At 54.5% G+C, this 13,550-nt stretch overlaps 1 protein-coding gene across 1 annotated transcript; it reads left to right on the forward strand.

Annotated features, from left to right (window-relative positions):
• The first annotated feature begins 1,297 nt into the window (after positions 1 to 1,297).
• TRIM35 (tripartite motif containing 35) lies at positions 1,298 to 12,927 on the forward strand. The gene is made up of 7 exons (XM_054295406.1): positions 1,298 to 1,374; positions 3,997 to 4,453; positions 6,657 to 6,752; positions 7,955 to 8,185; positions 9,290 to 9,312; positions 9,592 to 9,713; positions 12,277 to 12,927. The coding sequence occupies exons 1-7, from the start codon at positions 1,298 to 1,300 to the stop codon at positions 12,834 to 12,836; spliced, it is 1,566 nt and encodes a 521-aa protein (XP_054151381.1). The 3' UTR covers positions 12,837 to 12,927.
• The last annotated feature ends 623 nt before the right edge of the window (positions 12,928 to 13,550 follow it).

Genomic DNA, 13,550 nt, shown 5'->3' on the forward strand with positions numbered 1-13,550 from the left:
TTCCACCCTAAATAATTCCGTGATCCCTCCTGCTTCCCCCTCTGGCTTTTCCCAAATTCCCACCCCAAATTCCCCTTTCCCTGTCCCTGATTCCCAAAATTTCCCACAGATTCCAGGCTGAGATTTTTTTCCAGCAGGGACTTTTTTCCATCCCCCTTTTCCCACCGGTCCAATCTCACATTCCCACATTCCTGGCGTGGATTCCCAGCCGGGTTTATCTTTAACCTTGGGCTCGCAGCCTTTGGAAAACAACGGCTCCAAAGGTTGGAAAAAACATCTTTTTATTTTTTTCCTTTTTTTTCCTTTTTCTTTTTTTTCCCCCACTTTATTTTTTCCTTATTTTTTCTTTATTTTCCTTGCTTCTCTATTTTCCTTTTTTCTTTCTTTTTTTCCTTCCTTTTTTCTTTTTTCTTTTTTTTTCTTTTTCCTTTTTTGCCCTTCTTTTTTATTTTTTTCCTTCTTTTTTTAATTTTTTCTTTCTTTTCCTTCCCTTTTTATTTTTTCTTTTTTTCCCTTCCTTTTTTTATTTTTATTTCTTTTTTCCCTTTTTTTTACATATTTTCCTTCTTATTTTATTTTTTCTTTATTTTCCTTCCTTTTTTTCTTATTTTTTCTTTCGTTTTTCCTTCCTTTTTTATTTTTTCTTTCTTTTTTTCCCCCTTCTTTTAAAAAAAGAAGGGGAAAAATTTTTAAAAAAAAATTTATTCCTTCTTTTTTTTTTTCCTTTCTTTTTTTTCCTTTTTTTTTTTTTTTCCCTCCTTTTTTTTTTTTTCTGTCTTTTTTATCCCCCCCTGTTGTTTTTCTTTCCTTGGATGATTTTTAGATTCCTCCCGCTTCCCACTGGGGAATTTTTTTTTAATTTTTTTTTTTTTTTTTTGTGATGGAGGAGCTGGAGATTTTGGGAGGCACCGCGCGACTCCCGGGGTAGGAACGGGAAAAAACAAAAACAAATAAAAAAAAATTAAAAAAAAAATTTTTAAAAAAAAAGGGGAGGGGAATTTTGGAACGGGTGGAAAACAGGGAAAAGGGGAAAAACAAAACAGGAACGGGCGGCGCCGCGCCTGGAAAATCCCGGTGGGATTCCTCGGGAATTCCATTCCCGGTGGAAACGGGAGAGGAGGAGGCAAAACTGAATTTCGGCGTTTCTGGGATCCCGAAATTCCCGGGGCGGGGTCTCGGTGCCACCGAGGGCCGGGAGAGGCCGGGCCGGCCCCGGGAGCCTCCCCCGGAGCCTCGTCCCGACCCTCCCGTCCCGCTCCGCCCTCCGAGAGCCCCGGGAATATCAGGGACCCCCGCGATGTCGCAGCGAGGCGAACGGGGACCCCCGCGCCGCCTGCAGCGGAGGAGGGAGCGGTGCCAGCGCCGGTCCGCAAGGTGAGACCCCTGTGACACCCCCCGGTACACCGGGGCAACCCCCGGAACCGGCAGCGGCGCCGGGAAGGGCCGGGAGGGACCGGGAGGGACCGGGAGGGACCGGGACAGCGCCACGTGGAGCGGGAGCGGGGCGGGGGGGACAGAGCGGGAGCGGGGGTTGGGAACCGGGAACGGGCACCGGGATTGGGGGTACCGGGATGGGGGACCGGGATCGGGCACCGAAATGGCTCCGAGATGGGGGACAGGGTCTGGGGGAGCGGGAACGAGCACCGGGATTGGGGTACCGGGATGGGGGACCGGGGGTTGGGGACCGGGATCTGGCACCGAAATGGCTCCGAGATAGGGGACAGGGTCTGGGGGAGCGGGAACGGGCACCGGGATTGGGGTACGGGGCACCGGAGTGGTCCCGGGATGGGGGACCGGGGCTGTTCCGGGGTTGGGGGACCGGGACGGGGCACCGGGATTGGGGTACGGGGAACTGGAGTGGCCCCGGGATGAGGCACCGGGGGTTGGGAACCGGGATCGGGCTCTCGGATTGGGGAATCGGGAACTGGAGTGGCCCCGGGATGGGGGACCGGGGGTGAGGGACCGGGCACCGGGATTAGGGGACCGAGCACCGGAGTGGTCCCGGGATTGGGGACCGGGGGCTGGGAAGCGGGATTGGGGTACGGGGCACCGGAGTGGCTCCGGGATGGGAGACCGGGGTTTGGGGACCGGGACCGGGCACCGGGTTTGGGGGACCGGGAACTGGAGCGGCCCCGGGATGGGGGACAGGGACCGTTCCAGGGGTGGGGTACCGGGACCAGGCACCGGGATTGGGGTACGGAGCACCGGAGTGGTCCCGAGATTGGGGGACCGGGGGTTGGGAACCGGGATCGGGCACAGCGATTGGAGGACTGGGCACCGGAGTGGCTCCGGGATGGGGGACCGGGACAATTCCGGGGTTGAGGGAGAGGGACCGGGCACCAGAATTGGAGGACCGGACACCGATGTGGTCCCGGGATGTGGGACCGAGGGTGGGGGAGCGGGACCAGGCACCAGGATTGGGGGACCGGGAACTGGAGCGGCCCCGGGATGGAGGACCAGGGCTGGGGGACCGGGACCGGGCACCGGAGTGGCCCCGGGATGGGGGATCGGGGCCTTCCGGGATTGGGGGACCGGGGTTGGGGCACCGGGATTGGGGTACGGGGATTGGGGAACCGGGCGCCGGAATGGCCTCGGGATGGGGGACCGGGACTGTTCCGGGTTTGGGGTACCGAGACCCGGCACCGGGATTGGGGAACCGGGCGCCGGAATGGCCTCGGGATGGGGGACCGGGACTGTTCCGGGTTTGGGGTACCGAGACCGGGCACCGGGACTGGGGAACCGGGCGCCGGAATGGCCTCGGGATGGGGGACCGGGGGTTGGGAACCGGGATCGGGCACCGGAATAGTCCCGGGATGGGGGCAGGGGTCTGTTCCGGGGGTTGGGGACCGGGACCGGGCACCGGAGCGGCCCCGGAGTTGTGGCTCCCGGGAAAGGAGGGGGTCCCGGCACAGGAGCAGCCCCGGGATTGGAGGTCTGGACACCCGGGGCTGGCCCAGGTTAGGGGGACACCGATCCGGTTCCGAGTTTGGGGAACCGGGGCTGCCACTGGGCCCGGGCACCACCGAGGGGAACCCCGGGGTGAGGGTCCAAACCCGGGTTCGGGACCGAGGGTCCAGCGCCGGTCACCGGGGCGGTCCCGGGGTAGGAAAGGGGGAGTGGAAGCAGCCCCGGAGGTGGGACCCAGGACCGGGACATGGGGACCGGGACATGAGGGCCCGAACCGGGCACCGGAGCTGCCCCGGGAGAGGACCGGGGAGCCGGATCCGGGCACCGGGTGAACCCCAAGTTTGGGGGATCGGGACCGGGACATGGGGACCCAGAACCGGGCACCGGAGCAGCCCCGAGTTTGGGGCACCGGGACCTGGGGACCCAGAACCGGGCACTGGGGCTGTCCTGAGTTTGGGGGACCGGAGCAGCCCCGGGTTTGGGGGGCCAGAACAGCCCCGATTTTGGGGGACTGGGATCTGAGGATCGAGAACCGGGCACTGGGTCTGCCCCGAGTTTGGGGGACTGAAACCGAGACCCGGGGACTCAGAACCGGGCAATGGAACAACCCCGAGTTTGGGGGACCGGGGTAGCCCCGGGGTGGGGTTCGAGCACCGGAGCAACCCCGGAGGTGGGACCGGGACCTGGGGATCCAGAACCGAGCTCCGGATTTTGGGGGACCGGGCCGTGGAGACCCCGAACCGGGCACCGGAGCAGCCCTGGAGTTTGGACCGGGACCGGGACCTGGGGATGCCGAACCGGGCACCGGGGCTGCCCCGGACGTGCCCGGTGCTCGGGTCTCGGTCCAACCGCGGGGCTCGGAGGGGTCCCGTCCGCTTTTGCCGCCGCCCCCGCGGTGCGGAACCCCCTCGGCCGCGGCCCCGGGGCGTTGTCAGCGGGCGGGAGGGAGCGCGGCTGAGTCACCGGCAGGAAACCGGAGCGGTTGCATCAGAAAGCGGAGCCGTTCGTCCGGTCGGGGCGGCTTGGGGAAGGGAAAAAAAAAAAAAAATTTAAAAAATAAATAAATCTCACTCCTAAAAAATCCCGCAGCATGGAAAGCAGAGACGACGATCCCTGCCCCGGCAGCTGCAGCAGCAGCTCGGCAGCTCCGGCATCCAGCACGCCGGGCTTGAGGGAGGAATTGCAGTGCCCCGTGTGCTACGAGCCCTTCCGGGAGGCCGTGACGCTGCCGTGCGGCCACAACTTCTGCAAGGGCTGCATCAGCCGCTCGTGGGAGCAGCGGCGGCCGCAGTGTCCCCTGTGCAAGGAGAGGTCCTCGCTGGAGCAGCTCCGCGTCAACCACACGCTGAGGAACCTGGTGGAGCTGGTGCTGAAGGAGGAAGGGCAGCGGCAGGGCCGAGGCGCGGCGCTGTGCCCCGCGCACCAGGAGGAGCCCAAGTTCTTCTGCATGGAGGACAAGGAGCTGGCGTGCTTCTCGTGCCAGCGCTCCAAGGAGCACCAGGGGCACAAGATGAGGCCGGTGCAGGAGGCGGCGGCGGATTTTAGGGTGAGGGGAGGGGAGGGAATAGGGGAGAGGGAGGGATGGATGGATGGATGGATGTGGATTAATGGATCCATGTACGGATCCATGGATGAATGGATGGATGGAGGGATGGATCCATGGAAGTATCCATGGATGGAGGGATGAATGTGGATGGATCCATAGATGGATGGGGATGGATGGATGATGGATGGATGGATGGATGGATGGATCCATGGATCCATGGATGGATGGATGGATGGATGGATGGATGGATGGATGGAGGATGGATGGATCCATGGATCCATGGATCCATGGATGGATGATGGATGGATGGATGGATGGATGATGGATGGATGGATTCCATGGATGGATCTATGGATGCAGGGATGGATCCATGGATGGAGGGATGGATGTGGATGGATGGATGGATGGATGGATGGATGGATGATGGATGGATGGATGGATCCATGGATCCATGGATGGATGATGGATGGATGGATGGATGGATGGATGATGGATGGATGGATTCCATGGATGGATCTATGGATGCAGGGATGGATCCATGGATGGAGGGATGGATGTGGATGGATGGATGGATGGATGGATGGATTCCATGGATGGATCTATGGATCGATGGATCTATGGATGGATTGATGGATCTATGGATGAATGGACAAATGGATGGATCCATGCATGGATGTAGATGGATGGAGGAATGGACGGATGGATGGATGGAGGGATGGATCCATAGATGGAATCCATGGATGGATGGATGGAGGGATGGATGAATCTAAGAATGGAGGGAGGGAGCAATGGATCCATGGATAAATGGATCCATGGATGAACAGAGATGGATGGAAAGATGGATCCATGGACGGATGGATGTGGATAGATTCATGGATGGATCCATAGATGGATGGAGGGATGAATCCATGGATGAACAGAGATGGATGGATGGATGGATCCATGGATCCATGGGTGGATGGATGTGGATAGATTCAGGGATGGATCCATAGATGGATGGAGGGATGAATCCATGGATGAACAGAGATGGATGGATGGATGGATGGATGGATGGATCCATGGATGCATCCATGGAAGGATGACAACGAGAGGCACCCCTAAAACCTGGAGCTGTCCCAGATTTCCCAGGATTTGGGATGAGGCCGCCACGCTTCCCTGCGGGCGTGTGGCGGCTGCTGGATGCTCTGCTGCCCTTTAATTATCCGGTGCCATCCCGGATAATGATCCCGCGGGAAACGGCAGCGGGATGGTTATTCCCGGAGATTCCCTTGATCCCAGCTCGGATCCGGCCACGCCGGTTATTCCAGGCTTTGGGAGTGGGGTTGGGATTTGGGAGTTGCACAATTCCAGCAGAAAGGAGGAGGCTGAGGAGGAGGAGGGCGAGGGGATGGGATGCAGCCAGGAGTTGGGAATGCTGCCAGCAAAGGCTGGAAAACAGCCGGCACCACCCTGACTCATCCCGATGGATTTCAAATGTGGCGGGAAAAGCTTGGCTGGGGTTCCTGGGAATGGGAACGGGAATGGGAACGAGAATGGGAGTGGGAATGGGGATGGGGATGGGAGTGGGAATGAGGATGGGGATGGGAGTGGGAGTGGGAATGGGAATGGGAATGGGAATGGGAGTGGGAACAGGTCTGGGAATGGGAGTGGGAATGGGATTGGGAGTGGGAATGGGATTGGGAGTGGGAATGGGAGTAGGAATGGGATTGGGAATGGGAGTGAAAATGGGAATGGGATTTGGAATGGGAGTGGGAATGGGAATAGGAATGAGAATGGGATGAGTGGGAATGGGAATAGGAATAGGAATAGGAATAGGAATAGGAATAAGAATGGAATGGATGGGAATGGGAGTGGGAATGGGAATAGGAATAGGAATAGGAATAGGAATAGGAATAGGAATAAGAATGGAATGGATGGGGATGGGAATGGGAATGGGAATGGGAATGGGAGTGGGAGTGGGAATGGGAGTGGGAATGGGAATGGGAGTGGGAATGGGGCTGCCAACAGCACCAGGATGAGCAGGGATGGGATATCCCTAAAAAACAGGGCGGAGGACTCCCTATGGATCAAAGCTCCTCTTCCTCCCGGCTGCCTGAGGAGAACAGCGGATGGAGCAAGGATCTGGCTCCGGGAGTGTTTGTCCTGGAAAAATCCTGGAAAATCCCAGGAATGGGGCAGTCCTGAGGGTGTCTCGTCCCCACAGGCCAAGCTGGCGAACATGGAGTCTTCCCTGCGGGATAAAGCCAAGGATTTCGGGGCCGTGCGGAGATCCTACGAATCCATCGCCCGGCACAACGAGGTGCGTGTTCCCTCTTGAGGCGGGATTGATCCCAATCCTGATCCGGATCTGGATCCCGATCCTGATCCTGATCCCAGTCCTGATCCGGATCCTGATCCCAGTCCTGCATGTTCAGTGGGGTGGAGCGCTGATCCCATCCTGGGACAGGCGAGCAGTGGGGATTTGGGAAGTGGGGATGGGAATTTGGGAAGGGCAGCGTGATCCCAGTGATCCCTGAGCTCTGGGAAGGGGAATCCAGGGAATTTGGGTGATCCAGATGTGGGATTGATCCCAATTCCAATCTTGCACATGCAGCTGGAGTGGAGCCCTGATCCCATCCCAGGAGAGGAAAGTGCTGGGGTTTGGGAAATGGGGATGGGAATTTGGGAAGGGCAGCGTGATCCCAGAGAATCCCTGAGCTCTGGGAAGGGGGAATTCAGGGAATTTGGGAGCTCCAGAGGTGGGATTGATCCCAATTCCAATCCTGCACATACAGCTGGCGTAGAGCACTGATCCCATCCTGGGACAGGCAAGCAGTGGGGATTTGGGAAGTGGGGATGGGAATTTGGGAAGGGCAGCGTGATCCCAGGTAATCTCTGAGCACTAGGAAGGGGAATCCAGGGAATCTCATTGCTCCAGAGGTGGGACTGGGACCAATCCCAATCTTGCACATGCAGCTGGAGTGGAGCCCTGATCCCATGCCAGGAGAGGAGAGTGCTGGGGTTTGGGAAATGGGGATGGGAATTAGGGAAGGGCAGCGTGATCCCAGGGAATCTCTGAGCTCTAGGAAGGGGCAATCCAGGGAATTTGGGTGATCCAGATGTGGGATTGATCCCGATCCCAATCCTGCACATGCAGCTGGGGTGGAGCACTGATCCCATCCTTGAAAATGAGAGCGGTGGGGATTTGAGAAGCAGGGATGGGAATTTGGGAAGGGCAGCATGATCCGAGGGGATTCCTGAGTGCTGGGAATGGGAATCCAGGGAATTCTGGTGCTCCAGAGCTGTGATTGATCCCAATCCCAATCGTGCACATACAGCTGGGGCTCGAGCACTGATTCCATCTGGAAAAGGGGGGTGATGGGGATTTGGGAAGCAGGGATGGAAATTTGGGAAGGGCAGCGTGATCCCAGGGAATCCCTGAGCTCTGGGAAAGAGGAATCCAGGGAATTCGGGCACTTCCACCGTTCCCACCTGGAGTAAGGCGCCAACATTCATTCCCAGGAGGCATCGGAGCGTCTGGAGCGTCAGGTGAAGTGGGAATTCGAGAAGCTGCACAAGTTCCTGTGGGACGAGGAGCAGGCGGTGCTGGCGCAGATCCGGGAGGAGACGGGCCGGAAGCACGATCTGATCCAGGGAAAGATGGAGCAGCTGAGCGAGGCCAGCCAGGCCCTGCTCAACGAGGCCGCCCGGCTCCAGGCCGATTGCCAGCAGGACGACCTCACCTTCCTGAGGGTAATTCCCACATCCCCAGTGGCAATTCCCACATTCCTGGTGGTAATTCCGGCATTCCCCATGGTAATTCCCACATTTCTTCATGGTAATTCCCACATTCCCAGTGGTCATTCCCACATTCCCCATGGAAATTCCCACATTCCCAATGGTAATTCCCACATTCCCGATGGTAATTCCCACATTCCCAATGGTAATTTCCACATTTCCCCATGTTAATTCCCACATTCCCCATAGTAATTCCCACATTCCCCAATGGTAATTCCCACATTCCCAGTGGTAAATCCCACATTTCCCCATGGTAATTCCCACATTCCCCATAGTAATTCCCACATTCCCCAATGGTGTTTCTCACCTTCCAGGTGGTAATTTCTGCATTCCCATTGGTAATTCCCCCATTCCCATTGGTAATTCCCACATTTCTGGTGGTAATTCCCACATTCCCCATGGTAATTCCCACATTCCCAATGGAAATTCCCAAATTCCTGATGGTAATTCCCACATTCCCAGTGGTAATTCCCCCATTCCCATTGGTAATTCCCACATTTCTGGTGGTAATTCCCACATTCCCCATGGTAATTCCCACATTCCCAATGGAAATTCCCAAATTCCTGATGGTAATTCCCACATTCCCAGTGGTCATTCCCACATTCCCCATGGTAATTCCCACATTTCCAATGGTAATTCCCACATTCCCCATGGTAATTCCCACATTCCCAATGGTAATTCCCACATTCCCAGTGGTCATTCCCACATTCCCAATGGTAATTCCCACATTCCCGATGGTAATTCCCACATTCCCGATGGTAATTCCCACATTTCCCCATGGTAATTTCATACCTTCCTGATGGTAATTCCCACATTCCCCATAGTAATTTCCACATTCCCAATAATAATTCCCACATTTTCCTACGGTAATTCCCACATTTCCCATGGTAATTCCCACATTCTCCATGGTAATTCCCACATTTCTGGTGGTAATTCCCGCATTCCCCATGGTAATTCCCACCAGGATCCCGTTCCCACCTCCCCCATGTGATCCATGGGCTGTTGGAATTCCGGCGGCATCCAGGATCGATCTGATTCCTCTTTTCTTTTCTTTTCCAGACCCACAAGAACCGCAAGCGGAGGTAGGTCCTGATCCCGTCATATATTCCCAAATCCATGGAATTCCCAAATCCATGGGAATTTGGGGATGGCTGAGCCCTTCCTGCTGGCTGGATGGGGTCTCCTAAAGTTCCTGCTCCAAGAAAATTCCAGCGTCTCCTGGGTGTTCCAGGCAGTATGGAATTTTCAGTGTTTGTGGGAAGCGTTAAATCCCAGATTTTGTAGGAATTGAGGGAGGAAAGGTTTGGGAAATACCGGGTTCCTCATCCCAATCCTTTCTCCACGGTCATTCCTTGCTCCAGGATCGCCTGCACGGCCGAGGAGCCGGAGGCTGTTCCCTCAGGATTGCTCCTGGATGTGGCCAAATACCTGGGATCGCTGCAGTACAACGTGTGGAAGAAGATGTTGGACACCATCACCGCCGGTGAGGAGCCGGGAATGTCGGGAATGGGGTTTCCCAGGGGGTGGAAAAATGGGAAATGTGGAGATGGATTCATCCCTAAAAATGGGAAATATCAGTCTGGAAAGATGGGAAATGTAGACATGGATTCTTCTCTAAAAATGGTGGTGATGGATCTGGAAATATGGGAAATGTGGAGAGGGATTCATCCCTAAAAATGGTGGTGGTGGTCAGGAAAGATGGGAAATGTGGAGAGGGATTCTTCCCTAAAAATGGTGGTGATGGATCTGGAAATATGAAAATGTGGAGAGGGATTCTTCCCTAAAAAAGGTGGTGATGGGAAATGTGGGGATGGATTCATCCCTAAAAATGGTGGTGGGGTCTGGAGAGATGGGAAAGGTGGAGAGGGGTTCATCCCAAAAAATGGTGGTGATGGGTCAGGAAAGATGGGAAATGTGGAGATGGATTCATCCCTAAAAATGGTGATGGGGTTTGGAAAGTTGGGAAATGTGGAGAGGGATTCATCCCTAAAAATGGGAAATGTGGGTCTGGAAATATGGGAAATGTAGAGATGGATTCTTCCCTAAAAATGGTGGTGGTGGGAAATGTGGAGATGGATTCTTCCCTTAAAACGGTGGTGGTGGGTCTGGAAAGATGGGAAATGTGGAGAGGGATTCCTCCCTAAAAATGGTGGTGGGGTCTGGAAATATGGAAAATGTGGAGAGGGATTCTTCCCTAAAAAAGGTGGTGATGGGAAATGTGGGGATGGATTCATCCCTAAAAATGGTGGTGGGGTCTGGAGAGATGGGAAAGGTGGAGAGGGATTCACCCCAAAAAATGGTGGTGATGGGTCAGGAAAGATGGGAAATGTGGAGATGGATTCATCCCTAAAAATGGTGGTGGGGTCTGGAAAGATGGGAAATGTGGAGAGGGATTCATCCCTAAAAATGGTGGTGAATCTGGAAAGATGGGAAATGTGGAGATGGATTCATCCCTAAAATTGGGAAATGTGGGGTCTGGAAAGATGGGAAATGTGGAGATGGATTCTTCCCTGAAAATGGTGATGATGGGAAATGTGGACATGGATTCATCCCTAAAAATGGTTGTGGTGGGTCTGGAAAGATGGGAAATGTGGAGATGGATTAATCCCTAAAAATGGTTGTGGTGGGTCTGGAAAGATGGGAAATATGGAAGTGGATTCCTCCCTAAAAATGGTGGTGGGGTCTGGAAAGATGGGAAATGTGAAGAGAGATTTTTCCCTGAAAATGGTGATGATGGGAAATGTGGGGATGGATTCATCCCTAAAAATGGTGGTGGGGTCTGGAAAGATGGGAAATGTGGAGAGGGATTGATCCCTATAAATGGTGGTGGGTCTGGAAAGATGGGAAACGTGGAGATGGATTCTTCCCTAAAAATGATGGTGGGATCTGGAAAGATGGGAAATGTGGAGTGGGATTCTTCCCTGAAAATGGTGATGATGGGAAATGTGGACATGGATTCATCCCTAAAAATGGTGGTGGTGGGTCTGGAAAGATGGGAAATGTGGAGATGGATTCATCCCTAAAAATGGTGGTGATGAGAAATGTGGTCATGGATTCCTCCCTCAAAATGGTGTTGGTGGGTCAGGAAAGATGGGAAATGTGGAGAGGGATTCATGCCTAAAAATGGTGATGGGTCTGGAAAGATGGGATATGTGGAGATGGATTCTTCCCTAAATATGGTGGTGGTGGGGTCAGGAAAAATGGGAAATGTGGGGAGGGATTGATCCCTAAAAATGGTGGTGGTGGTGGGGTCTGGAAAGATGGGAAATGTGGAGATGGGATTGGGGAGTTGAAGGGAGGGGCTTGTTCCTCAAAAAGGGAAACTTGGGAATGTGCGTTTGCCAGGGACAAATCCATGGATAGGCATGGGTGTAGGATGAATCCATGGATGGATGGATGGATGAATCCGGGGATTAATGGTAGATCCATGGATGGATGGATGGACCCATGGAGGGATCCATGGATGGATGGAGGGATGGATCTATGGAAGGATCCATAGATGGATGGATGGATGGATGGATGGATCCATGGACGAATCCATGGATGGATGGATGGTTGGATCCTTGGAGGCATCCATGGATGGAGGGACAGATGGACAGATGCATTGAAAGATCCATGGATGGATGGAGGGAGCAATCCATGGATGGAGGGACAGATTGATGGGTCCATTGAAGGATCCATGGATGGATGGATGGAGGGAGGGATGGATCCATGGATGGAAGGGACAGACTGATGTATCCATGGAAGGATCCATGGATGGATGTAAGGTGGGAGGGATCCATGGATGAATCTGTGGAAGGATCCATGGATGGAGGGAGGGATCCATGGATCCGTGGATGGATGGATGGATGGACAGATGGATGGATCCATGGATGGAGGGACAGACGGATGTATCCATGGAAGGATCCATTGCTGGATGGGTAGGGATGGAGGGATCCATGGATGAATGCGTGGAAGGATCCACGTAGGGATGGAAGGATCCATGTGTGAATCCATGGGTGGCTCCACAGAGCAAACTTCCCATAAAACCTTCCCCTTCCCCGCAGTCCCCTTCAGCCTGGACCCCAACTCGGCCGCGGGCTGGCTCTCCGTCTCCGAGGACCTCTCCAGCGTCTCCCTGTGCAGCTACAAAGGCTCCGTGGAGAACCCGGAGCGCTTCACCTCCGCCCCCTGCGTCCTGGGCTCCCGCGGCTTCTCCAAAGGCTTCCACACCTGGGAGGTGGACCTGGGCGGCCTCGACAACTGGCGCGTGGGCGTCTCGCGGCCCCACAGAGGCTCCCCCTGGAGTTACCACCACGACACCCGCTCCGGCTTCTGGTACATCTACCACCTGCAGGGCAAGGACGAGTGCCGGGCGTCCAACGCCATGCGCTCGCAGACGGCGCTGGGCAACATCCGGCGCGTCCGCGTGGAGCTGGACTGCACCGAGGGCGAGCTCTCCTTCTACGACGCCGACCTCCAGAGCCACATCTACACGTTCCACGAGAAGTTCGGCTGCGCCGTCTTCCCCTATTTCTACGTGGGCAACAGCCAGGGCGATTCCGACGCCAAGACGCTCCGCATCTGCCCGCTCCGGGTCCGCGTCCTTGAAGATGTCCCGACCTAGAACGTCTCCTTGCCTCCTGGTGGGGTTCTCCAGCTGCTTTTCCAGGAAAAACAAAAACAGGAAAAATACGCAGGGATAAAAAATGTTTGTATTATCTCAGGTTTTTATCGTTATTAAATATTAATAAACATTAGAAATATTATCAATGTATCTCTTCCCCGCTGTGTGGTTCTGTGCCCAAATCCCAAATTTTCCTGAAGCTCTCTGTCCATGGATCCAAGCTGGGAATGCTTTGGGAAGAAGGGATTTCCTTGATAAATAAGGAATTAAAGGATTTAGGGGCTTTTTCCGCAGTTTTCAGAATCAGAATCAGGAATCCCTGCTGTGATCCTTATCCGAGTTCTTGGAATGTGAAAATCCCACGGGATTTGGCTGGATGAGGATTCTTCCTGTTCAGGACAGCACAAAAAGGCAACCACCAGCAGAACTCCCATCCTTCGACCTTGTATTTCTTGAATTTTATTAATAATTTACTAAATTTATTAGACTATTTTATTAAAAAACAAAAGAATTTAATAAATCCATTTTTATAAAATCCCTGAGAATGGGAAGGAAAGCAAAGCTGCCCTGCCAAGTCTCCATATGGAAAACCATCAATGGGAGCATTCCTGGGAGCATCCCAACTCCTCCATCCTTTTCCCCACAGCTTTATCCCTCCGAGGGTTTTTCCCCTGGAATTCCCAGCTCTGGGGATCCAATGAAGATGCGTCGTTG

This window comes from Melozone crissalis, unplaced genomic scaffold (genome assembly GCF_028551555.1).
Source record: "Melozone crissalis strain CALT ecotype California unplaced genomic scaffold, PUWL_Pcris_2 ptg000708l_1, whole genome shotgun sequence".
Lineage (NCBI taxonomy): Eukaryota > Metazoa > Chordata > Aves > Passeriformes > Passerellidae > Melozone > Melozone crissalis.

Excerpts from the sequence above, each read along its gene's own strand:
- TRIM35 (XM_054295406.1), top strand. The coding sequence starts at position 1,298 with ATGTCGCAGCGAGGCGAACGGGGACCCCCGCGCCGCCTGCAGCGGAGG. Across the intron at positions 1,375-3,996 it reads TGCCAGCGCCGGTCCGCAAG|CATGGAAAGCAGAGACGACG; the intron begins GTGAGACCCCTG and ends AAAATCCCGCAG. Across the intron at positions 9,714-12,276 it reads GTTGGACACCATCACCGCCG|TCCCCTTCAGCCTGGACCCC; the intron begins GTGAGGAGCCGG and ends CCTTCCCCGCAG.